At 37.1% G+C, this 26,394-nt stretch overlaps 1 protein-coding gene and 1 long non-coding RNA gene across 6 annotated transcripts in view; one reads left to right on the top strand and one right to left on the bottom strand.

The window, feature by feature from the left end:
• The window catches only part of LOC138740509 (TNFAIP3-interacting protein 1), a 31,276-nt gene extending 25,673 nt beyond the window's left edge, over positions 1-5,603 (top strand). For all 4 annotated transcript variants that reach the window (XM_069893248.1, XM_069893247.1, XM_069893249.1 and 1 more), the window contains 2 exons: positions 274-399; positions 2,625-5,603. In XM_069893248.1, the coding sequence (XP_069749349.1) occupies positions 274-399; positions 2,625-2,876 (378 nt within the window). In that variant the 3' untranslated portion in view covers positions 2,877-5,603. The remainder of the gene's footprint in view (positions 1-273; positions 400-2,624) is intronic.
• LOC138740510 (uncharacterized) lies at positions 286-26,072 on the bottom strand. 2 transcript variants are annotated; one of them, XR_011342965.1, is made up of 4 exons: positions 26,006-26,072; positions 25,707-25,801; positions 7,949-8,041; positions 286-1,193 (listed from the first exon to the last, which is right to left on the bottom strand). It is a non-coding gene; the product is annotated as an uncharacterized lncRNA (long non-coding RNA). The 2 variants fall into 2 exon arrangements; XR_011342964.1 differs by having other exon boundaries at positions 25,707-26,049.
• Between the last annotated feature and the right edge of the window lie 322 nt (positions 26,073-26,394).

Raw genomic sequence — 26,394 nt, 5'->3', positions numbered from 1 at the left:
GCAGCCATGTCAGAAAGTGAATATGGGGAATTGAAATGGTTGGCCACTGGGCTTGAATTTTCCAGATAGCTGTTACCCTAATGTCTGGTCTGAATGAGTGAAATTGATGCAGACACTGGTTTTGCCAGGATGCAGTTGGGGCCTCCAACAGAATGATGCCTTTTTTCAAAGCTGGACAATCTATTGTCTATAAATTTTATCACTTTGATTCAACAATGACAGAAAGCAATAAAGTGTTATCCAACATTGAGTCCATTATTTATTTAAATATAGACAAAGCTCTTTGAATCTGATTACAAGACCGAACGTAAAGACCGACAACGCACTCAAGCTGAAAATGTGAAGCTTAAGAAAGTTACCGAAGATATGTATTTGCAGATGAACCTTCTTCAGGAACAGGTCTGTTGCACATTTTAATTCCCTTAATGGTGGAGACCTTAAGTAACCTCACTCTGTGCTTTCAAAGCCTCATGAGAAAGTTTAGTCATCAGAAGGGACTGTTTGAGAGGAGGCCAGTAGAGAGCAGCAATTCCAGGTTGCACCATTTCCATCAGGCTGAGATTGGATGCCAGCCAATTTTGTAAAAAGATCCAAAAAAGGTCCTTTCCTCCAAAAGCTTTTCCCATGTCACCTTTCAATTAGGAGAGCAACTTTACACACTAGTCAAAAATCATACAGCCTACGCCTGAAGAGGAAATTAATGTAGCAATGTCACTTTTAATGCTCAGTGCCTTAATTTCTAGGGACTAATATCATTTGTATAGACAAATAAGCCAGAATGCTTTACAAAGTGGATATGGTCATGAAAAAAAAACTGAGGCTCTTCAAGACATTCTTTCCTGTTCTGCTCAACAGTTTTTCATTAGTTCATGATAGAGTTGCTTCTTTCTTATTGTTTACTTTCTCTTTTCACCCAGAGGTTTTGGTGTAGCATTTTCTTCAAACTTGTTTCAATATAAGAACTTAAGAATGCATGAAACTATATTTTTGAAGCAAGTTTTTTTTTGGAATTACAGAAAAGCTTAATTAATCTATGATTTGCATCCACACCCTGTCCACAGAAGTGCACTCTTATGACGGTTTACTGTCTCTCAACCCCTCAGCAGAGCAGCATGCTCTAAATGATGTGAGGGGCCTTTTCCACAGGCAGGTCCTGTTTGCTTGAGGATGTTCTGAAGTCCAGTAAATATGCACTTTAAAAAAAAATTAAAAATTATTAGCTGCCTCACATCTGGGTTAGTGGGAATAAATGTTTAATATTTCAATTATCGTGCCACTTGAGACAGTTTGTCTCCTATTTCACATTATTAGTTGGAGGTTTCTGGAAATATTGAGACTGAGATTTACTTTTTCCACACACTTGGAAGTTAGTAGAGATGTTTTTATTATGTTCAAGACGATGTGTAGGCGCAAGTTATTTAATTGAGCCTGTAAAATAGGGTGCCTTCAAAGCTCATTAAAATTACTGTCAATAAAACTAAATAGTCTTCATTTGATTGAGAAGTGCCAATTGACATTCGAATGCAGCCAGTTTGAGAACTAGTTCAGCCCTTTGTTCTGCATTATAACCAGAGCACTGAGCAGAAAATCAGACAGGATGCATTTATTTTTAGACATGCACTTTCTGATATTCAATCATGCATAGGTCATGTGTTTTAATATCATCGCTGGACTCTGAGATGTGATGTCATTGTGTTGGAGGAGATGCTTTCAAATTTACAGTAGGTGTATTTTCCAATATTTGCAACAGGATGCAGCGCAGACAAAAATTATGATGCACTTGGAAGATACATGCACTACCTGTCTAATCATCCTTATTTGTCCATTGATAACTTGTTCCCTTGCCATCACCCATCCCTGATCAGTAAAGTTTCAGCCTTGTGGGACATTCTCAATATGAAGTGCTCACCCATCTAGATGCATTGCACCAAGAGCAAGCTGTCCAGCTGTTGTAATACTCCTGGAGCTGAGACTCCACATAGCATAAGCTTGTTTTGTCAGGATTGTGATAGCCTGCTATATATCAATTAAACTGTTAAATAAATCTACCAAAAAGAAATGTTTTTAAAATAAAAGAATAGAATCTCTGCTCATCAATTCCATACCATGAACTTGTACAACCTATCAAATAATCACTGCATCTTTTGTACATGCAAAAATAAAGTTGAATTTGAATATTCTATATTTGGCTTTATTTTTAACTACTGACAGAAGACACATGCACACACAAACACATGTTAATAACCACCTCTTCTACATGATTGAACCTGCTTTAGAGGAATGATGCAACTCTTTTAATCAAGTTTGAATAAGATATCAAGAAAAGGATGGCTGGACAGGTCATGCAGGTATCTTCCCAAGTGTTTCCTTCTCTATCTCCTAACCAGCTCTAAATATACTCTGTGAAGATGGGCCCTCCAGGAAGCATCGCAAGTGCAAACTCCAGTTGTTGGTTTGTTTCTGTGATGAAGCTGATCCCTTATACTAGATACACTGAAAGGTGCACCAACATCTGTAGAGACTACCAGCAAGAATCCAACCCTTAAGAATGAAGGGAATAGGGAGCAAGTAAACAGGTATAAGAGTACACTATAATTCAAGCTAATTATTTCTTTCTTTCCCAGCTCAAGATTTATGAGGATGACTTTAAAAGGGAAAGATCAGATAAACAAATTCTTCAGCGACTGCTAAAGAGCAAAGCAGAAAATAAGGAGCCAGTTCTTGTCCACCGGTGCAACAACACTCATCAGAAGTCTCCAGAAATCAAGAGACTACAATGTGCCAAGCACTGCATTGAACATTCCAACTGCTCAAACCATCATAGATGTAAAGGTGCAGAAATTCAAGCAGTGCCTTACTCCATAGACTATCATTAAAGCAGACCTTTAGAAGAAAGTTTTACTGAAGAAAGTATATTTCCCTGTCAGTCTCCAGGGAGTTCTGCTACACTCATGTGTCCTTATTTATAAATGAAGCAAGAAAACCCATGGCATTGATTATGATGTTCAAGTTAAATTTGGAGGGCACAAAATACATGCACAAATATAAAACACATGAATGCATTACCTTCTATATAAAAGCTCATTGTGTGTCCCATTGCTCATGGGTTAGTTAATGCTGTGACTAAAATACCAGATTAATATCTGCATTATTTATCAACAGTAACTCTGTGATTAGTATCTTTTACCTGAGAATTAGAAGGTAGTAAATGCAAATCCCATATAACAGTGGAGCTCAATAATCTAGGTTAATCCCACAACACTGTACTGTGGGATCACCCAAATGATCATTCATTCAATCTTCCCCCCCCCCCCCCCACCCCAGTCTGACCACAGACAAATGTACTGGGCAGGACATAACAAGAATACACACTCTACCTGGACATGAAGTCATTAAGAATAACATACTGTATAATGGATACATATTTAAATTACTCCAAAATAGTTATTTTGTTTCTTTGCACATCTCTGCTTATCTGCAGAGTCAAGGAAGGGAGCCATTTTTCACTAATGAGGTGGCTCATGACCTCCAATCTGATCTTCACTTGAATACTAAAATTTCATTAGATGTTCAACTTCCTTCTCACTCTTATCTTTCTGATAAGAGTATCCTCCCACAAATAGGGGTTTCCCAGCTGAATGTGACACTGTGGAAATTGTAGCCTTATCAAGAAAGGTACCAAATTCTGGTTACATTTCTGCCTGCCTTCTTTTCTGGTAATGTTGCCTGCAGTTGTCATCCGACATGTCTTTATCATGTGAGAGACCTGATTCATTCAAACAAGGGCATGGACTTGGGGTTCAATATTCCCTACTGTGGAGCCTTTTTCTCAGACTCGTCAACAACAGTTCATCAGGGGTCCAAAATGAAGAAAGGTTTTTCCAAGATGATTTATTCTACAGGTTCTAAGTGACAGGAAAATGATTAAAATAGATTATTTGATGATTACCTCATTGGTATTTTGGAATCTTCCTGTAAGTGAATCAACTGCATTCATTCTATAAACAACAGTGTGAACCTTTCAAAAGCACACCATTCATTTGTGAAGTTTAGAACTCAGAGGTCATATAAATAAATGTGCTATATAAACACAATATTCACTATTCAGTTGTAAATTAAGAGTCCCTCATGTTGCTAATACTCCACCATTCATATTTACATATGATTTGTCACCATTTAACAATGTATTTGGAAGATGTGCAAAATAAAATGGGATGAACCTACACTATTATTTGCAGCAAACTCTTTAATATTGACTATTAATGTATGAAGACTTGTTTGTCTAAAATTGCTGAGAAATTTCTAACCAGTGGTTTCAACTGTCATATAGAGATTCTTGGATGAATAAGTTATGTTCAGAGTAAGGTTTGAAACTTGTATTTGATATGACTTCATTAGGAGTTGATTAATCTTTTTGTTTCTTCAAGTTTGTTAACTTATTGGTACTAATGGTACCAGGTGAGGAAGAAAAAAGTGCTGAGTGTGGACTTTAATCTGGTGTCTCTGTCACATTTATTTTAAAAAGTTAATCTTAACACAGGTCCTTTGTAATCTTCAGCATTCATTGCATATTCAGCAAATATTTTTTAAACAATCTTGTTCTTTCCATGGCATACAACTTCAAACTTTAGGGTGCAATTTGCCATACGATTCATAAAGTGCTAGCCATTCCAGGTTACACATGCATCTATAATGTGCAGTTCTTAAATGGAAAAAATCGTACACTTTTTGATCACAAAGCATTTTCATTCTATTTTATTAGACATTACAGCACCGTAACAAGCCCTTCGGCTCACAAACCTATGCTGCCCACAAATATACCCATTAACCTAGAATCGCAAAAATGTACAGCAGGGTGGGGAATGTACAAACTCCTCACAGACACCATCAGATTTGAACCTGAGTCACTGGTGCTATGCTAACTGTGTCGCCTGATGCTAACTGTGCTGCCCTCCATTCTCAATTGCTGTTCTCAATTGACTGAAGGACATTATCTATAAAATGATCTTAGATTTGGTTGGCATGGATGAGTTGGGCCAAATGGTCTGATTCCATGCTGTTTAATTCTATGAATCAATTCATTTGATACTTAGAAACAAAGAACTTTCAATATACATGTCCTCATTGATTCACTTGGACTGCATGAAGAAAGCAAGTTAACATCACTGGTAATAATGATAAACAGTTTTTAGCTTTGCCAACACGGATAACAAAATTTTAAAATGTTATAATTGCCATTAGAAACTTGACCAGTGAAAGATAGCATCTTGATTTTTTTTATTTTAAAGAAGGTAGGCACATGGGCTTCCATGTGTTTTGTGCGACTTGTACGTGATCTGTAGAAGTTGTTAGATTTTTCTCTCTTTCCATTCTACAGTATTGGCATTGTGGAAAAAGTTAAAGGCATAAATGTCTATTTTCACTGTCATCCTGCAGAGAGACAAGATATTTCATGATCATTTTGCAGTGGGTGAAATTGAATTGAAGTGCCTTTCTTTCAGCGTGTTTTTATCTTTGCAGTTCGCAGAGACCTTCTCTGCACCTGTGAAAACCTTGCTGCCACAGCTGAGATGCACACCACAAATAAAGCATATTAAATTCAATGTCATTTGTGGATGGAATTGTCATTTAATCTTTTCAGTCTTTATGTAAAATGGTGTATTTTATCTTTTGTAGTGCGTCTATTCATAAGATTTGTAATAAGTAATATTTGTTTCAATAAATGTATTAATAATCAATTTCATAAAAATGTGAAATAGAAGTGACACAATTGTTACTACATATTTTTTTTGTTTTCCAGTAATTTTCTTCCTTCAGTTGAAGCCATGATGGATTTCTGAAGGATAGACATATCTTGCTTCTCAATAATCACAGTTCAATTAAGCTAAATATTTTGTGGTGGGGTGGGTGGGGGGGGGGGGGAGTTTCAATTGAGCCTGTTCTTCCTTTCCCATTTTTTTCCTGCTCACATTTCCTGATAGAAGACACAGGATAGCATTTGGAAGCTAGAATTTGGGGAATCATTATATATGGATTCTATAATTGGAAATAGTTAACAGGGATAATTTTGAACCAGACTTGACATTTCTACTTTGTGTGGCTTGATATCAGATAACAGTGGAGTAAATATTTATGGAATTGCATTGTCTGCCACTTGTTTCATAAATTATTATTATTATTCTTGCACATATCACTTACATCAACTATTTGTAATGAATGGCACTCTTGAATCAGATGGTTGAAGTTTGAAATTTCACCAAACCTAAACCCAGCGCCTCATCCAAAATTTGAATGAGGAAAGACTGCTGCACTGTGGAAGATGCCAAAGTTTGGACGTTTTAAGTGGAGAATCTTGGAAAAGCAAAATGTTGCTCAAATGGAGCAAATCTACTGAACAATGCAATATTAGAGTGATATGGGATGCCTACACATGAAACACAACATGCCCATATAAGTACAGTAAGTATTGGGAATGCAAATTTAAATGTTTACCTTTAATACAAGAGGGATGGCATATAGAAAAGATAGCATTTAGTGCAGTGGTTCACAACCTTTTTCTTTCCACTCACATACCACTTTAAGTAATCCCTATGCCATCAGAGCTCTGTGATTAGTAAGTGATTGCTTAAGGTGGTATGTGTGTGGAAAGGGAAGGTTGAGTGCTCTAGACTCAATTATTATTGAAATATTTTGCTTGAGAAAAATTGTCATTGGCCCATTTCCTTTGGAGTTATGAAACCATGCACATAATGAGTTAATTAGGTATAATTAAAACAGTAGTTTTCAAACTTTTTCTTTCCACCTCCATAGCACCTTACTAATCACAGAGCACCTATGACATAGGGAATACTTAAAGTGGTATGTGAGTTGAAAGAAAAAGGTTGAGAACCACTGATTTAGTGGATGCCCAATGCTGTGAGGTTTTAACTGCAGCATGAGTCTTGTCGACTTGACTAACTCTTCCACCAATTAGAAATCATCTTATTTGACAGGCTTGGCTTCTACTTGGCCAGAAAAGATTTCAGAGCTGGCAGAATTGAATAACAGCTGGTAAAGGATGATGAGAGGAAGGGAATAAATCCTATTCCAGATACTAATCCAAAATCCAAAGAGGGGATCTAGTTCCAAGGTTATTTGGTACTTATTTCCTCAAGGGTCTTTACTCTGGAATAGGTAGGGGTGAGATGAGGAATCTTTATGGGAAACATAGCCATCAGCCCAAGAACATTTTGTAATGCCATTTCATTTCCTGCCTGCTCCCATCCATCGTTGGAGTATCACAAAGGGGCATACTTGCTCATCAAAAAATTTGTAAGGCTGGTTACTCCTTCTCAAAACTAAATTTGGAAATGAGTGCATTGAAGATGGATTAAAGTCAGGTTTGAATTTTCTAAAATTTTAACATTGTGTCCACCCCAAACCTCCCTGGTTTTGGGAGTAAAATTGATGCTTACACCTAGAAATATATTTTTTTAAATTTATGCTTAAATACTGAGTTTAAAGGCTATGGGTTCAAGTTTTATCCCACAGATTTGCACCCAACGTCTTGATTGTTCCTACACTGTCAGATGAAAGCGAACAATTTTCAAAGGAGCAATTTCTATGAGACTCTAATGTCTAATTTGCTTCTCCAATTAAGGTTAAAGGTTCCAATACATTATTTGAAGTGTAAGGTAGTCACTCCAATATACTGGCCAATTTTATCCCTGAGTTAATAAAACTAAATCCTAATTATATTATCATATTACTGTTCAGGGTAACCTGGAATGAGCAAGCTGGTGGCTGTGTTTTCTATTGAGTGAAACACGAAAGTCTGGAGACTCTGTGATTGTGGTTAACGCTAACTGTGCCGCCACATTCTTGCCAATATCATTCTTGTATTTACAGATCTTTACATCTCATCCCAGGTGTAAAATGAATCAAACTTTACCACAAGCCGTACACTCACCATTTTAGTCGAACTCCAGTCTACCAAGTCCCTGGTGTTCCCTTTAAATGTTTATTTCTCTTTTTCTTTGTTTCTGTACTCAAACTCAGTTTCCTTCAAAATGAACATATTGTCAAATTTATACATGCAGCCTCAAAAGGTAACACATTTTCATTCTGTGTTTCAGTAAAGTTATGAGTGGCAGCCATGTAGAGAAAATGGAGTTAAAGAGGGAGTGAAAGGTGAGGAAACCTATCTAAAAAGCAGGGTTCCTGCTGGGTTGAACTACAGGTGGAAGTGTGGGAAGCCAGCCAAGCTGAGGGGTAACCAAGGCTTGGAGGGAGCTGAGCCAGACATGAGGTGACCTTGGTGGGTAAGGTCTGTGGTGGAAAGGTGTGGTCACCGAACTACAAGACAATTCACTGAAAGATGGAGGGAAACATAAATTAAATAGAAAAAAAGACACAAGGACGACTGCAAAGTTTGAAGTTTGCAGAGAGAAAAATGCTGATACAACTATGTAGGTATCACCCATTGATTTCACATTCCCAGAAAAGAGTTCACCATATGCAGATACAATAAATTAGAAACTAATCATGAGACCCTATTGACAATAAATGCTACCATTGAGTAGGATTTATTTTGAGAGTGTGAAATATTCTTTATTATTTAATTTTCCTGAGAAATAATTGGAGGAAATTGTGCTGATACGTATATACTGCTGTGTATGAGTGGCTGGCCCGCCCACTGATGACTCGCTCCCCTAGTGACTCCTCTCCTTGTGAGCTGGCCATAAAGATCGACCTCCCTCCCCCCTATCTATCATTCGAGCACATGGAGTTGGGCCAGCGACAATCGAAACTGTATTAAAGCCTATCATTTTTCACTCTCAGTCCTTGGAGTCATTGATAGTGTGCATCCGAGATCAAATGAACTATATCTTTAACCATGTAATTTTTATAAATTTATATTTTTCTTCAATAAAAGAATAAAGCCATTTAAATCACGAAGTGCAACCATTATTTAGGATCAAAAATTATCCCAAACAAAGGATCCCATACGGCGTGGTAACAGGCCCTTCCAGCCCACAAGCCTGTGCCGCCCAATTACTCCTAACTGACCTACAACCACCCATACAATTTGAAGGGTAGGAGGAATCCGGAGCACCTGGAGCAAACCCATGCAGATGCAGTGAGAACATACAAACTCCTTATAGACAGCACTGGAGTTGAACCCAGGATGGCACTTCAACAGCATAGTGCTAACCGTCCCACCAGATATAAGCAGATAAGTCAATTGTTTATGCTGAATAAAAGACTGGAACACGGAGAGATTTTAATAGCACACAGTGCACAATGAGAGTCTTGCATGCATCAGTTTCATTCTGAATTGATATGGAATTGATATGAAAACAGAAAAAAAATCATACTATCACTGAGCATTATGACAATAGTTGGAAACTCTAAATGCTCGTTTGAAATTCTCCTGCAGTCTGAATATTCAAGGCATCAAAGCAACTCAGATAAAAAAAAAATTCCAGCATATTATCCATTAGGTCCGCACCCTGGTGGAACATAATGATTAGCAAAACCAATCATTAATCTCATACTAGAAATTATTTCACCATGTATATCATCATTTATTAATAAACAATAGTCATGAATGGACATGATATATTTAAAAACTTGTCAATTTGAATATTATTGAAAATGTAGCAAACCATATTAATATGGAAAAAATCATCTCTATTCATAATTTCTAATTAATTTGCTCTTTAATCATGCAGTTCTAGTACACACTTAGTTATGCAACATTAACAGCAATTTATATTTGGCATGCTCTTAATAATTGAACATCTCAACATATTAAAGAGGAGTTCAGAACATCCAAACATAGACAGAGAACAAAACTAATGGTTCGCTTTTGAAATATTTTTTCTGTGGAAATTCCAGGTAATGATTTGCAATTCTCCAGCATTAAATACAACTATACTTATCTCAGTCACTAGTGAATTGATCTATGCCCTTTAACTTTAGAGTTAATATCTTGAATAATAGAGCTTTAGAACATGGAAACAGGCCCTTTAGCCTAACATGTCAAACAAGTTGTCTATCCAAGTTTGTCCCATTTGTTTGTGTTCAGCCCATATCCCTCGAAACTATCCTATCCATATTCCTGTCTAAAGATCTTTTAAACATGACAAATTTTACCCACATCTACCACTTCTTTCAGTAGCAAATCTCAAAAGATTTTCTTGATAACTTTGACTTTGAGAGAACTTAAATACAAGAGAAATGGGATATGAGTTATCTTATTCAACCATTCAAGCCCATTGGATTGACCAATATTGCTGCTCTTTTACTTCAACTGCATCATCCCACCTTATTTACATGTCTCTTGTTCAATACATTAATTTTTTTTTAAAATTATTTAAATTCAATACATGTATAAATCCAAATACAGGACATAGCAATCATATATCATGTAATTATAATATATGCCTTTTAAATGTATAATTTCTCCCCATATCCCTCCCACCCCTTCCCCCCCAATAATAAGCCCAAAAAGAAGGAAAAAAAACCCAAATGGTAGAAAAGTGAGAAAACAAAAAGGGAGAACGAAAAGTAAGAAAATAAAATAGAATACACAGGTTATTAAAATTTCCATAATTTCATAAACTTATACCTTGACATTTTAATCATGTATTAATTAATTGACTCCAAGGAGCTGGTAAGGTTCTCATAGATCTAGGGGATAGCTTTTATAAATTAATACCTACAATTTGTAAGTATGGACACCAAATTTTCAAGAAGGAATTGTATCTGTTTCTTAAATTACATGTCATTTTCTCAAGAGGTATAAAACTACGAATTTCAGCACGCCATCTATCCATTCCCAAATGTGAATCCAGTTTCCATGTTAGTGCTATATATTTTCTTGCAACTACTAATGCAATTTTCACAAATTATTTTGAAACAAATGTAAGCCATCTAAAAATGCTCCTGGATCCATGTGATCATTGCAGAGTTCTAACTAATTTTTCTCCCCAATACTCATATTTAAATCCATTTCCAATCTCTGCTTTGATCTATGAATTCCTTGTTTTTGCATTCCTTTTTGCAATAATGCATTCATAGCTAAAATAAATTTTTTTTACAGATTTATTACCTATCAAACTTTTGATCTCACTCCTTGTTGGACCTAATTTATCATGTAAATATGCCTTTATTTCATAATAACAAAATATTATATTATTCTGTATTGCATACTTATTTTTTTACTGATCAAATGTCATTAATTTTCCCTCTTCAAAACAGTCCATTATTTTCTTAATTCCTTTGGAAAACCAAATTTCAAACAACTGATTATTCATTGTAAGTGGTATAAGTCTATTCTGGGTCAATGGCATTTTATGAATTACATTATTCCTCATTCCCATTTCAACATTTATTTTATCCTACACTGTAATCAAATGTTTCAGCAATGGAATATCCCTATCTCATGTCCCATTTATAGATAAAATCTTTGCACATTGTCTCTCCTGTTTTATCCATCTCTATTTTAATCCATGCTGGTTTCTCTCCTTAAAGGAAGAAGAGAGGAATCTCATTTGGGCCACTACATAGTCATTTTTAGAATTTCAATTTCAATTTCCATGTTAATTTTTCTAATGAAACCTTCACCATTTTACCCTACCAAAGAAGCTTTCCTATGCATTTATTCAATATTTGAAAAAAAAAACTTTTCTGGGACAGAAAATGATTGAAAGTGATTTTGTAACCTTGTAAAAATATGCATCCTGATACAATTAACTCTATCTATTAAAGTTATAGGTAAATGCATCCTTTTTTTCAGATCCTCATCAATTTTCTTAAGTAAAGGCTTATAATTCAAATTAAATATGTTATTTAAATTATTATCTATTCAACTTATTCCATTCTTTGGTCATTTCAATTGGGTGTTTCTTTTGCATTGCGTATAATCACCCCTAGTAAGAGGCATAATCTCACTTTTATTCCAATTACTTTATAACCAGATACTTTCAATCTTGAGTACAATTTATTCAATGAACTTTCTGGTTTTGTCAAATAAATTAATTTTATATTCCTCTCTACCAATTCTGAACCCTTTAATTTCAGCATCTGATTTAATCAATTCTACTAATGGTTCTATTGCTAAAATAAACAAAACTGGAGACAATGGACATCCTTTCTACAAGATTTAGTTAATTAAAAATAATCAGAAACTTGTCCATTTGTTACTACTTTAGCCCTTGATCTATTTAATCCAATTTATACATATTTATCTGAGACTGTATTTTTCAAGAACTTTAAATAAAAAATCCCATTCTAATCTATTAAACATGTTTTCTGCATCTAAAGCCAGTGCTATACTTAAATCTCCTCTTTTCTGTGTTAAATGAATGATACTTAATAATCTAGTAACATTGTGACTTTCTTTTCTTAACAAAACCAGTTCGATCCATTTTTATAACATTTGGTAAATATTTTGCTAACTGATTTGCTAATATTTTTGCTAATACAGGTACACAATCCTTTATACGGAACCCTTGGGGGACAGTGTGCTCTGAAATTTGGATTTTTCCAGATTTCAGAACAAAAGCCAGCTGCCCCACATTTAAGCCCACACGAATTGTGCTGCCATATCCACCCCTACTCCCTTCCAGTCATGCTGCCATCTCCCTCCTCACCCACCCGAGTCTGTCTCCCCCTCGCACGCCCGAGTCACACTGCTGTCTCCCCCTTGCCCACCCAAGTCACGCTGCCATCTCCCCCCTCGCCCACCCAAGTCACGCTGCCATCTCCCCCCTCGCCCACCCGAGTCATGCTGCCATCTCTCCCCCTTGCCCAACCAAGTAGTGCTGCTGTCTCCCCCCTCGCCTGCCCGAGTCGCACTGCTGTCTCTTCCCTCCTCCCCCCTTGCCAGTTTTTGGAGCTTTCTGGATTTTAGATGTCCAGATAAAGGATTGTGTACCTGTATTTTATAATCGGCATTTAAAAAGATATAGGTCTATATAAAGATGGCTTTAATGGATTTCTATCTTTTTTTTGGTATCACAGTTATTATTGCTGTTTTACAAGATTCGGGTAAAGCATATGTGTTCCTCTGCCTATCTTAACACATCCATAAATTAAAATTTAAACTCTTGGTAATATTCAGACAGGAAGCTATCCTCTCCCAGAGATTTAATACTTTGTAAAGAACTCAAAAATGCTTACCTAATCTCTATTAGAGTGAAAGGAGCATCCAATTCACTCTGATCTTCCAAATTCAATTAAGTAAACTAATTTGAGATAGAAAATTATCTATTTTATTGTCATCTTTTACAAACTCTGGGACTGGTATAATTTTGTATAATTTTTTAAAAATTTCATTAATTTCTTGAGGTTTATAAGAAAGCACATTAGTATCAATCTTACTTGCAGTAATTGTTCTCGATACCTGTTCTGTCTTTAACTGCCAAGCAAGAAACTTATGTGGCCTTTCACCCAATTCATAATATCTCTGTTCTGTTCTCATCATCGCTTTCTCTATTCTATTGTAAGGTATTATATTGAAGATTTTATTAATAAGAGATTTTTGTTTATTCTCACTAACTTGCCTCTGTAAATCCTTTTCCAAACCTGTTATGTTCATTTCTAATTGTACTATTTCCTTCATAAAATCTTTCTTAATTTTTGAAGTATAACTTGTTATGTGGCTACATACATATGCCTTCATTGCATCTCATAAGATAAATTTATTTGTAACCAAATTAGAATTTGTTTCAAAGAAAATTCTTATCTGTATTATAATAACACAGTAAGTGAAATGACAAGATAAGGGAAAAAGGCCCACCGTCTCCCTGGATCCAGGAGTTGAGGTAAGCGCTTTTCCCAGGGTGAGTCGTGCACCTTTGGGACTGTCTGATGCTCCATTGCACTACCACAACCATCTCTATGGGGTGATGGCATCGATGAAGAGGGTACTGAACTGCACATGCATGGGCAGATGCTCATGCGCAGACTGAAAGAGCTTTTTGACATTGCCAGAGAGAGCAGTGTGCTGGCTCAGATTCCTACATAGAGTTGGACTATGTGGGCCAGCAATGAAGAGCAAGACAAAGAACAGGAGGATCAAGAGGAAGTAGTGATGACAAAACAGATGAAAGTTTTTGAAGAGAAAGGTAGGAAATTGGAAGTGTTTCAAGAAAAAGACTGTACCAAGTCTGTTAAAAGAGCTGAGAGAAATTAAAACAACTATGGAAAATTCAGATAAGAAGATGATGAAATGCTTTAATGTAGTTCAGAAAGTGCAAAATAAACTGGATAATGTTGATGAAAGATTCAAGACAGTGAAGGCTGGTATGGAAGAGGTACGGGATAGAATGGTGAGAATGAAGAGTGATGCTGATACAAGAGCTATTGAAAAGAAACAGCTATGGGAAAAAGTTGGTTTATTAGAGAATTTTAGCAGGAGAAATAATATTAAAATTGTTGGCCTGAAGGAAGATCTATTTTCAACAATAGATTCTGACAGTTTTGGGACCTGACAAAATGTTATTGAAATTAAGAGCGCAGAGAGCCCTGAGACAGCGACCTTCTTCCGATCAGAAGCCAAGATCTATACTCACAAAATGAATTTGATACCAAGACAGAGTGAAAATATTTGCCTTAGCAGCGCAAAGAGCCAAAGAACGAAAAGGACCATTGGAATTTCATGGAATGAAAATAATTTTCTATCCTGATGTAAGTTTGGACTTGTTGAAGCGGAGGAGGGAACTTAACACTGTGAAAGATACATTATGGCAAAAGGGATATAGGTACATTCTACGCCACCCAGCTATCTTGAAGATTTTCTTACAAGGAAGGCAGACTAGACTTTTTATACGTCATATCGCTGCGGAAAAATAATTGTTGAAATTTTACTGATTAGGCAACAAAAGGGCACTTGAAAATGTTTAAATTTTGTCTTTTTCTCTATTGATGAGATTAGTGATGCCGTGGGGAAGCGGTGGTGGGGGGGGAGCGGTGGGGGGGGGAAGCGGTGGGGGGGGGGTGTTGGCATTTCATGAACTGGCTGCTATTTACTCATGTGTGTATTTGTGGCGAGCTCTCCACTGGCCACCGTGACAGAGGTGCGCCAAAGAAGAGGTACAAGGACTGCCTAAAGAAATCTCTTGGTGCCTGCCACATTGACCACCGCCAGTGGGCTGATATCGCCTCAAACCGTGCATCTTGGCGCCTCACAGTTCGGCGGGCAGCAACCTCCTTTGAAGAAGACCGCAGAGCCCACCTCACTGACAAAAGGCAAAGGAGGAAAAACCCAACACCCAACCCCAACCCACCAATTTTCCCCTGCAACCGCTGCAACCGTGTCTGCCTGTCCCGCATCGGACTTGTCAGCCACAATCGAGCCTGCAGCTGACGTGGACATTACCCCTCCATAAATCTTCGTCCGCGAAGCCAAGCCAAAGAAAGAAGTATTTGTGGCACAACCCATACAATAGAAGGGGGTAATGTATTATTAAATGGGGGGGGGGGGGGGGAGGGATTTCTCTTTTCTTCTATTTTTGATTAATTAATTTGGTATGATATTACTTTGTTCATGTAGAAACTTTTTTCTCTTTTTCTTTCTCTTTCTTTACCTGGGTAGCTGAGGAGGATTCCCCCCACTCCAACATGGTGTATATTGACTATTGGATGGTCAAGGAGGTACATGGAGAGAGATAACATAGTAAGGTCAATAGTTCTGGTTTGAAATGTAAACAGATGACTAATTCATTGATTTGTTTTTCTAGTTTTACCTTACTGGGCTGAATTAAACATTCATTTGAGTATGGAACATGGAATACAGCTGTAATCCTTTGAATAGGTTCTTATATAATTTGAAAAATAAATATGATATATATTTGAAAATTCAGTGCCTATACTTAAGAATTGAGGAACGTTGACCTTTTCTTTAAACTTAAAATTTCATTAACCTCACTGATAGTATTAAAAGTTATAAATTGTTAATTCCGAGTAGCGAGGTAAATCCTCTGGCAACTAGGTTCTTACTTCAGTTTCTTACTTTCATCTCATCTTTTCTCTCCTTTTTCACCTTTATTTTCTCTTTCTTTTTCTTTTTTCTTGAGGTTAGGTAAGTGGGGGAAGGGGTTGGGATTTATATCGTCATGTAATAGAATTGATCATTATACTTGATTGTTGTGTTATATATTTTGATACGGTTACATGAATGAAAAAAATCTTTAAATAAAATTTTGAAAAAAAGTAATAAAGGGTTTTTAATCTAAAACATTAACCTTTTCCATTTCCATATTTGCTGTCTGACCTGCTGAATATTTATAGCACTCTCTAATTTTAGACATTCAGGCCCTTTAAGCCCATGAGCCCATGCACCCAATTACATCCAATTGACCTACAACCCTGGTAAATATTTGAAGGGTGGGAGGAAACCAGAGTACCCAGAGGAAACCCACACAAACATAGGGAGAATGTACTTTAATGGATTTATGTTAACCTTTAATTTAATGTTAAACTATTTTTCTTTTATAAAAATATCTTAGTAAAGTAAATTATAGAGTTAAAATACTCTATCTGTATTTTTGGTACTTTAGCTGTAGGTTGGTACAGGGTCAAACACAGGTCACAGTATATTTATAGAGAACCATTGTTTTCAGGGAAGAGTGTTCATTCTCGGAGTTGATGTGTCTTGGACACGAGTGGTTGGTACAAGATCACTCAGAAGGCCTTCCAATTTCCGGTCCTATTCTCAAAGCTCAAGCCAAGAAGTTTGACAAGCAGATCAACGGAGAAACCTCACAGTTGAAAACTAGCAATTCCGTCACAGAATTTCTCAAGTGTTAGTGACGGGAAATTTGCTCACCACCAGCTACATTCAAACATGGAACACTCGATCATTTTTTAAAGAAATAAACTGTAAATGATGATTGCCAATATTCTTGAATGATTTTATTTGTTATTTTGTTTACTAAACATTAATTTGCTTTTGATTTCTACTGTAACAACAATTATTTATTCATGGAATTCTTTAATTCAAAGGTAATTTACTTGCCAGAAGGTAAACGTGCAAAAAAATGGTTCAAATAGGGTTGTTTTAGGATGTTAGGTCAAAATTGGGTCATTTTGAATGCTGATTTTCTTGAACCCCAATTGAGCATGACTCACCTTTTTCATAACCCCAACGATCACGTTATAACGGGGGCCACACTGTAATTGAATGAAATACACTGCAAAGATAGGCTTTTAAATCTATTTTACAATACTTTGAGAGGTCTACTATAATTCTTGGTCATGCTTGGTATAAGATTCATGAGGCTTGCAGCACAGTAATCAAAAGAAAGATTGACTAGCATTAGAAATCATCCATCAAATAAATAAAATATTGACCTGAAATTTTCTCAAAAACAGATTCTGTAAGTTTATGGTGGGTCTCTATCCCTTCGACTAAAGATGGAAGGGGGGGAGAAAAGAAGAGTTATAGTGATTGGGGATTTGATGGTGAGGTGAGTACTGACAATTGTACTGACAATAACCACACCAGCAGTGCGAGTATAAGACAGTTTTAATACTAATATGTACACTAAGAGGTCTTGTCTCTCTGCAAGACGAACCTGGAAGGCTAGACTGTAGCTCTGGACTGCTTTTTATACAAGGTAACCGGGATGACCCCTGGTGACCTAGTGGTGTAATTACATATCACCACATTGAGAAGATAGGAGGTTCTGTGAACAAGATTGAGATGATCAAATGGTATGTTGCCTTCCAGGTGTCAGGGTCAGGAATGTCTCAAATGGAGTCCACAACATTCTGAAGTGGGAGAGTGAGCACCAGATGTCATGGTCTATGTTGGTACCAGTGACATAGATAGGAGGAGAGACAAGGTCCTGAAAAGGGAATTAAGAAGGAAGCTGAAAAGCAAGACCTCAAAGGATTGCTGCCTGTTCCAAGTGCCAGTTAGGGTAGGAACAGGAAGTTGTGGCAGATGAATGTGTGGTTCAAGAGTTGGTGCAGGGGGTAAGGGTTCAGATTTCAATGCAAGGAGTATAAGAAATAAAGGAGATGGACTTAGAGGATGGATCAGTACATGTAATTATGATGTTATGGCCATTACAGAGACTTGTCTGATGCAAACACGGGATTGTCTGATGCAAGTATGGGGGTTTAGGTGTTTTAAAGGGGATAGGTTGAGAGGAAAAAGAGGAGTGGGGAGTAGTATTACTGGTCAGGGATAGTACAACAGCTGCAGAAAGGGAAGACACTGTGGAGGAAATGTCTACTGAGTCAATGTGGGTGGAACTCAGAAATGGGAAGGGAGCAATCACCGCATTGGGAGTGGCCTATAGGCCCACAAATAGCCTATGGGGCACTGAGGAACAGAGAAGTAGGCAGATTTAGGAATGGTGCAGAATTAACAGTTGTTGTTGTTATGGGAGACTTCAACTTCCCAAATATTGACTGGCACTTTCCTCCTTACTGTCAGGTGTGTTCAAGAAGCATTCCTGACTCAGCATGTGGACCAGCCGACTGGAGGATCTAGGACTAGTTTATGAACCTGGTCAGGTAATAGACCTCTTGGTGGGGGAACATTCCTGCGATAGTGACCACAACTCCCTGAGCTTTAACGTAGTTATCGACAGGATAAAAGCAGAGTAAATGGTAATGTGTTTATTCGAGAAAGTGATAATTATGGTGGGATGAGGCAGGAACTTGGGAAAGTAAATTGGGAACAAATGTTCTCAGGAGTAAGCAGGATTAAGGATGTTTATGGACCACCTGCATGGGGTTCTAGAAAGGTTTGTTCCATTTATAAAGATGATCAGAAAAGGGAATCATCACTGATAAAACAGGTGAGGAAACTACTAACAAGGAAGAAGGAAGCATGCATTCGATTTAGGAAGCAAACAATAGGAAAGGCTCATGTGAGTTATATAATAGCCAGGAAGGAACTTAAGAAAGGACAGAAGAGCTAGAGAGAGGCCTTGGCAAGTAAGATTAAGGAAAATCCTAATCATACATGAAGAACAGAAAGATGATGAGAGTGAAGGAAGGGCCACTTAAGGAAAAAGGAGGCAACATGTCCCTGGAAGCGGAGGAGGTTCAGGAGGTCCTAAATAAACAAGTTGCTTCAGTATTCACCAGAAAAAAGAAACTTGGTCAAGGTGAGACCAGAAAAGAATGAGCTTATTTGCTGGACCATATCAAAATTCAGAAAGAGAAGTCCTGCATCTTCTTAAGCACATTATGTTTGTTAAAATCCTGGGACCGGGTGAGATATAACCCAAATTGCAATGGGAAGGGAGGGAAGAGATTGCCTCAGTCAACTTCAGCGATAAATGGAGTTTCATAGTGATCTCTTCTGGGACCCCTGCTCTTTGTAATTTTTTTAATGACCCGGTGAAAGAAGTAGAGAAGTGGGTCAATGTTTGCAGAAGATATGAAGGTTGAAAGTGTTGAAATTTGTCGTAGGTTACAACAGGATATAGACACGATGCAGAGTTAGGCGAAAAAGTGGCAGGTGGAGTTCAATCCAGATAAGTGTGAGGTGATGCATTTTGGAAGGTTAAACTTGAAAACCGAGTACATGAAAAATGGTAGGATATTTAACAATGTGGAGCAACAGAGAGACCTTGAACTCCAAATCCACAGATCTGTCAAGGTTGCTGTGCATATTAATTAGATAGTTCAGAAGGATGAAGATATGCTGGGCTGCATTAGTCAGGGGATTGAGCTCAGGAGTTGTGAGGTGATGTAATTGTGATGTTATGGCCATTACAAAGACTATAAATCACTGGCAAAACCACCCTTAAAATATTATGTTCAGTTTTGGTCACCTCATTACAAGAAGGATGTGGACGTTATAGAGAAGGTGCAGAGGAGATTTATCAAGACATTTCCTGGATTGGAAAATATGCCTTATGAGGCAAGGTTAGCAGAGCTAGGATTTTCCTCTTTGGAGCAAAGAAGGTGACTTAATAGAGGTCTACAAGATTATGAGAGACATAGATACAGTAGTCACCAAGAATATTTTTCCCCAGTGTGGGAGTGGCAAACATCAGAGGACATCTGTACAGTGATGGGATGAAAGTTTAGAGGAAACATACATGTTTTATACAGAGAGAGTGGGTACCTGGAATTCATTGTCAAGGATGGTGGTGGAGGCCAAAATAATAGGGGCATTTAAGAGTCACTAAGACAGGCACATGAATGAAAGAAAAATAGAGGATTAAGAGGTAGGGAGGGTTTAGATGTTTTTGGGTAGGTACAATATGTATAAGTTGGCCCAACATCATTGACCGAAGGGGCTATACTGTTCTTTGTTGTATTAACTCATTGGTACCTTCCCTAATTTATTCTGTCATAATGTCCACATCAGAGGGAGGGCTGACAATTATTGTTAGGGTACCCCTCACATATTTCAGTCCAGAAACCTTAAATCATTGCAGCCACTTAGGAAGAGGAGTTCAACTCACAGTCTTGGAGACAACCTGTTGCTCTCCCTGTTCTAAGACTGATGACATCAATAAAAAAAATCAAGAATGCCCTTGTCCTCAATGAGCTTTTCCTTTCCTGGTTATTTCAGTGGACTTCATCTTCAGGCAGTTGGAGACCAATTTATGCCAGATTCCAGCTTACATCTATAAATTTACATTATTGATTAAAGATATTAAAGAAATATCCAAGACTGTGCCTTGTGAAATGCAAGAATGAAGAAGACAGTGATGAAGATTACAGTCTTAGATCAAGGAACCACCACTGTGTCTTGAAAACAGTCTGGATAAATGTTGCCGAAATATCCTTTTACAGAGCTGATTTATTTGATCATAGGTATTTTGTAAATGTTTCAAAGAGTTTTTTTTCAAAATAATTTAGCTTCTCTTGATCAATTGGTGGTAAAAATTTAACTTACCAAAAATGTATTTTTTTTGATATTTACAAGTTAGATATTTTATTCAATCTCACGTCCCTGACTATCTGCAAATTCCTGAGGCAAATATACTTGAACTATTTTTTCTGATTTACAACTTTCTCATAAAGTTTCAATATCTCTTACTTATAACAATTTGCTTGATTTAAGAATAGCCTCATTAGTTAAGATCAAGAGAGACTGGGAACAGAATTTGAATCTTTCATTCTCTGATGAGGTTTGGGACTCATCTGATTAATATGACCTCCCTTGAGCACAACATTGCTTATTGCAATTTAAAGTGGTCTATAGAGAACATATGTCTAAAGTTAAATGATCTAATTTTTACTCTGATATATATCCTATCCTGATATAATTCTTTGAATTACATGTTTTGGACTTGCCCTAGCTTAGAAACATTTTGGAAATATATTTTTCAAACATTATCAGTGATTCTTAAGGTTAAATTAGAACCTTGCCCTTTGATTGTTCTTTTTGGATCATTTCAAGATGATGATGTTCTACTGACTCCAACTCAAAACTGAATTTTACTTTATTGATAGCCAGACGTGAAATTTTGATTCAATAGAAAGACAATACTCTACCTACACAATGGTTAAATGATATTATATCTTGTTTAAGTTAAGAAAAAAATTAGATATGCCATTAAAGATTCAAATACTAATTTCCTAAAGACATGGGGCTCTCTTATGCACCATTACCACAATCCAAAGTTTTAGGGTTGTTATAAGCTTTGATGCTGTGCTGTCTATTTCCAGGTTGTCATCACTTGATACCCACACATTAGTTTTTTTCCCCCAACCTTGTATAATGGTGGGGGATTTTCATTAATGGGTCTTTGTCTTGTAATTTGTATTTCAATATATAATTGTATTGTTTATTTTTTTATTATTGCAAACTTTAATAAAAAATATCTTAAAACGAAAAACATCATAGGCACTTTCTACTCATTCTATGACATTTTACTGTCTGAAGGAAATGGAATCTTTTGTGAAGGAAATCTCTATACTTATGTTTCCCAATCTACATCAGCAACTTCATCCTGCCAAGCCAAAGAAAGTTCTAAAGGCTGGAGAAAAATCCAATAGCTTGTTTTTGCTTTTGTTTACATCTGGGAGAACATGAAGTATATGCGAGCTTACAGGCAAAGGGAGGTTCTTGGCAGAGTTCAAATGTCAACATCACAGTGACTTCAACATTAACATTCCCAACACTGCACATGGTCTTTCTGAAGCCAGGATCAGGGGTACCCCAATTGAAAGATGTTCTTTACCCCTTCTCTCGTGGAAATCTGCATTGTGGTGGGAAGATCCCTGCAACACCAATCAATTGTGATGCACCATCAATAACTCCAAAAGACTGGAAGTAACGCAAAAATGACAAGCTTTTATTCATAATAGAATGGAGGCTCGTTCATGCTGGTCAACTGTCCTGAGCTGGGGAGTGGAACAGTCACTTCATTCAGGATTCTGTGGGTGACTCCATAGATACAGTCAGCCAATGGGTATGCCCCGACTGTACCACAATGTGTACTTATGTTTGGACAGAATATGAATATTATGAACTCATTTCAAAAGGTCTTCAATACTCCTGCTAGAATTGGAGAGCTTTGGAGGAGCTGAGAATTGGGGCTTTAATATTATCCAACATTTGCAGAAATCACAATTTATTTAGCACATTTTGTATTGATTAAAGAAGATCTTGGAAATATTAAATGTTTCTGACAACGATAACGTCAGAGAAACACAGAAGTAAACCATGAATTTTGAATGATTTTGTTCCATCATTTAAAGGACACAGTTCCATTTCAGTAACAAAATAACTTTTGGAACAGTGGCAGAAGCAGACTGCAGATGCATTAGGGATCAGAGAAGAATTTATTGTTAGATTTAACATGAGAAGTTGGATGGACCATTAAAGGAAAAAGTGTTTACGTCAGCAGGTGGGTCAGTAACCAGAGGATGCAGATTTACAGATAATCAAAAGATAAATCACAAAGCAAAGGGAGGAGGGTGAGGAGACGTTTTTGTACTGTATATTTGCATGATCCACAATTAATCAGGATTGTATGGCAGAAGATGGTTCAAAATTAATTTTCAAAAGGGAATGTGTTATGCACTTGGAAAGAACAGAAAAAATGCTTGACTATGGAAAAAAGAACAAGTGTTTTCAAGTAATTAGTAAGTTAATTCAAAGAGCCAGCTTTGGCACTCTGGACTAAATGGTTTCCTGTGCTGTATAATTCTCTCATTGCTCATTAGATGGTACGTCACATGTATCTGTACAGAAATTGCAAATCACAAGTACCTGTGAAAAACACCATGGAAAATCTGTTGCTCTTGTCCAAATATATTGCAAATGAAAGACATCATCCATTAGGTTTCACAAGAAATCTAAGAAATATGGGGGGCACGGTTGGTATAGCAGTAACTCCGTTACAGGGTCAGCGATCAGGATCGGGGTTCAAATTCCATGCTGTCTGTAATGAGTTTGTGCATTCTCCCCGTGTCTGCATGGGTTTTCCCTGGGGACTTCAGTTTCCTCCCACTGTTCGAAATGTACTGGAGGTTGTAGGTTAATTTGGTGCAATTGGGCAGCATGGGGTTGTGGGCCAAAATGGCCTGTTACCATGCTGCATGTCTAAAAGAAAAGTTACATTTAAAAATTAAAGAAATATATCATAGGATTCAGCCACAAATTCAAAAACAATGATTTTATTCTCCAAATGAGCCTGACCGTTTACAAGTGGCTGCAATGGTTTGGATTTGAATTGTAGCCTAAACAAATAAATTAGCAACTAAATGCCACAGCAGTGCTCCAATGTAAGTTGACTTCAAAACAACATTAAATGAAGATTCATTTATTTTTAAAAGCTTCAAAGCATAGGAATATGGTATGACAGAGAAATCTCACACAGAGCCGACAAGGGTAGGATAAGGTACTGCTGTCAGGCAATTAATAAGTGTGAAATTGTGACTGTAATATTTGTAGTGTTACATAATGTGATAATGTTTTTGATCATAATACTGAAGGATGGGAATCTTAGATACAATTACACAAAATTATTTTTAATTAAATAAGATACTCATATTATCACAATGCCCAATCTGATATTAACAAACAAAGCACCCAACCTCTAGATATTAAACAAGAATGTTAAATTCAGAAATTGACCCAATGGTACTTTACAAGAATGGTAAATCAGCTGATCTGTAAACACAGGCCTGATGGAAATACAGTTGGATTTCATCCTATGAAATATTTACCTATCCAGAAGAAAGCTCCTGCATATAACAAGTGTCCTCAGTCCATACTATAGACATGAATCTATGGTTTAGATGGAATCCAAAATGCACAGCATCATTCGAAATGAACTCAGAATTTGGCTTATGCTGGAGCAGCCAACCAGCTGGATGAGGGCCACAAGCCTGGCCTCTGGAAAATTCTGGCAGATACTTTGCACATAGAATTAACCCCGTTTTCTTCGATCAGCATCTGAGCACCACTGTAAATATGCAGAAGAAGAGTGGTTTTGGAAAACCTTTTTGAAATTGGAGTCCAGTTGGACAGCAGCCAAAATGAAAATGCAAGACAGATCCTCAAGTTGCCATAGCAACCTGTTTCCATGGCAGCAGATACTTTAATGCTTTCCACCCGTTAGCCACAACCGAGAAGTTGGCAATCTGAATAGAAAGTTATTTATGATAAAATCAGTTTTTTCCCACTTAATTCTGAGGAGAGTCAGTATGTCACCAAAAACTCTCAAAAACTTCTTCAGGTGTTCTGTGGAGAGCATTCTGGCTGGTTGCATTACTGCCTGGTATGGAAGCACCAACTCTCAGGACAAGAATAAGCTCCCGAGCATTGTTAATTCGGCCTGCAACATCACTGGTACTAGACTTCACTCCACCAAAGACATCTATATTACGCAGTGTTTTAAAAAGCAGCCTCTATCCTCAAAGCTCCCCACCATCCAGGCCATGCCCTTTTCACTCTGTTACCATTGGGGAAAAGGTACAGTGGCACAAGGACAACTTTTTCCCCACTGCCATCAGATTCCTGAGTAAGCAATGAACCAGAGACAACGCCTTACATTTTTTTAAATTTATAGTAATGTTGTAAGATGGTTATAATATGAATGTTTGCTCTATGATACTGCAAAACACTGAATTTCATGACTTGTTTGTGACAATAAATTCTGATTCTAATCTTTGTAATGTTGGAAGAAATTTCTGAGGGTTAGAAGGAAGTTGCTTTTCCATTTACAATCAGGACCAGGAGAGTGGAAAGGTCATAAGAGATAGCAAGGTTGAGGGGTTAAAAATGGGTAAGACTGGAGGAGGGGCTTGTAGAGAACAGAATGTTCTACAGAAAGTAGAAAAGTCAAGACAAATTGAGATGGATATGACAATGTGCATGGAAAATGAGTGAATCTTTTGGGAAAAAGCACAGGGTGTCTCTCAGCAGATAAGTGGATGGAAAATAATGAATTGCTTGAAAGAGGCTAGGGTACCACAGAAAATCGTAGCGTTATTTTAATTATAAGGGCCATAGCAGACATCAGAATTTACAAAGGAGATGGAAGAAATAAAAGTGAAATGTTATACTGGATGTAATTTATTTCTTTTTTTTTACAGGTTATCAACTTCAAGCCCTTGTGCCAAATTATACTTTATAATGACTCATTAGTGATTAACAGTTTAAAAACAAATTCAAGCATGGTGCTGTCAAACTGTAACAGATGTCAGAGTTGATACTTAAATCACTTAAATGAAACATCTGTAAGAGACAGAAAATAAGAATGTAATTTTTGAGCTATTTGCATTACCTTCTGACACTCTTAGAAACATTGAGCAAAGGACTGGATTAATTTTCTCATTGGCATTGTTTTCTGCTTGAGTAGTTCATTTCATTTTAAATTTCCTGACAATTGAAATAGAAGAAAAGATATCTCTGTCAATTACATTAAAACTTTGTCACTTGATTACCTTCACTGTCCCTAATATTGATAATCAGTCAAAACTTGTCAGCAGATTGATTACTCCAATGTCAGATTCAAGACCAGTAAGAAAAAGATAAGTCATATACAAGAGCTATTCAGGAGACTTGTTTTGAATAAAAAACTACTTGTGGCGGTGTGAGCAGTGGAAGAAGCACAGCCACCACGTTGAGGGTCATTAACGACTCTTTTTGTTCAAATTCAGCACGCCCCTTTAAGGGCACCATGAGCTCAGTCACCTGGTGCACTGTGACGTCATAATCACTGCCCAGGGTGCGCGCTGGAAGGGATACCCTCAGAGAAACCTCTGACGATGCCATTTCCCCATGGCTGCCTCGCCACGTGGTGATACAAGCGGGGCCAGTTCGCCGCCACTTATTTTTCATTTGGAAAGGCTGCTTTTTATTAATATTTTAATAATGACGTCATCTCCTCCAAGTCAATACCACAATCTGGCAGCAAAATTATATTGGGAAAGCAATAATTCAGATAATCTACATTTCACTAAATTTAGGTC

This window comes from Narcine bancroftii, chromosome 8 (genome assembly GCF_036971445.1).
Source record: "Narcine bancroftii isolate sNarBan1 chromosome 8, sNarBan1.hap1, whole genome shotgun sequence".
In the NCBI taxonomy this organism is placed as follows: domain Eukaryota; kingdom Metazoa; phylum Chordata; class Chondrichthyes; order Torpediniformes; family Narcinidae; genus Narcine; species Narcine bancroftii.
The sequence above is the reverse complement of the archived record's forward strand: the minus strand, read 5'-3'. Positions and strand labels throughout refer to the sequence as shown.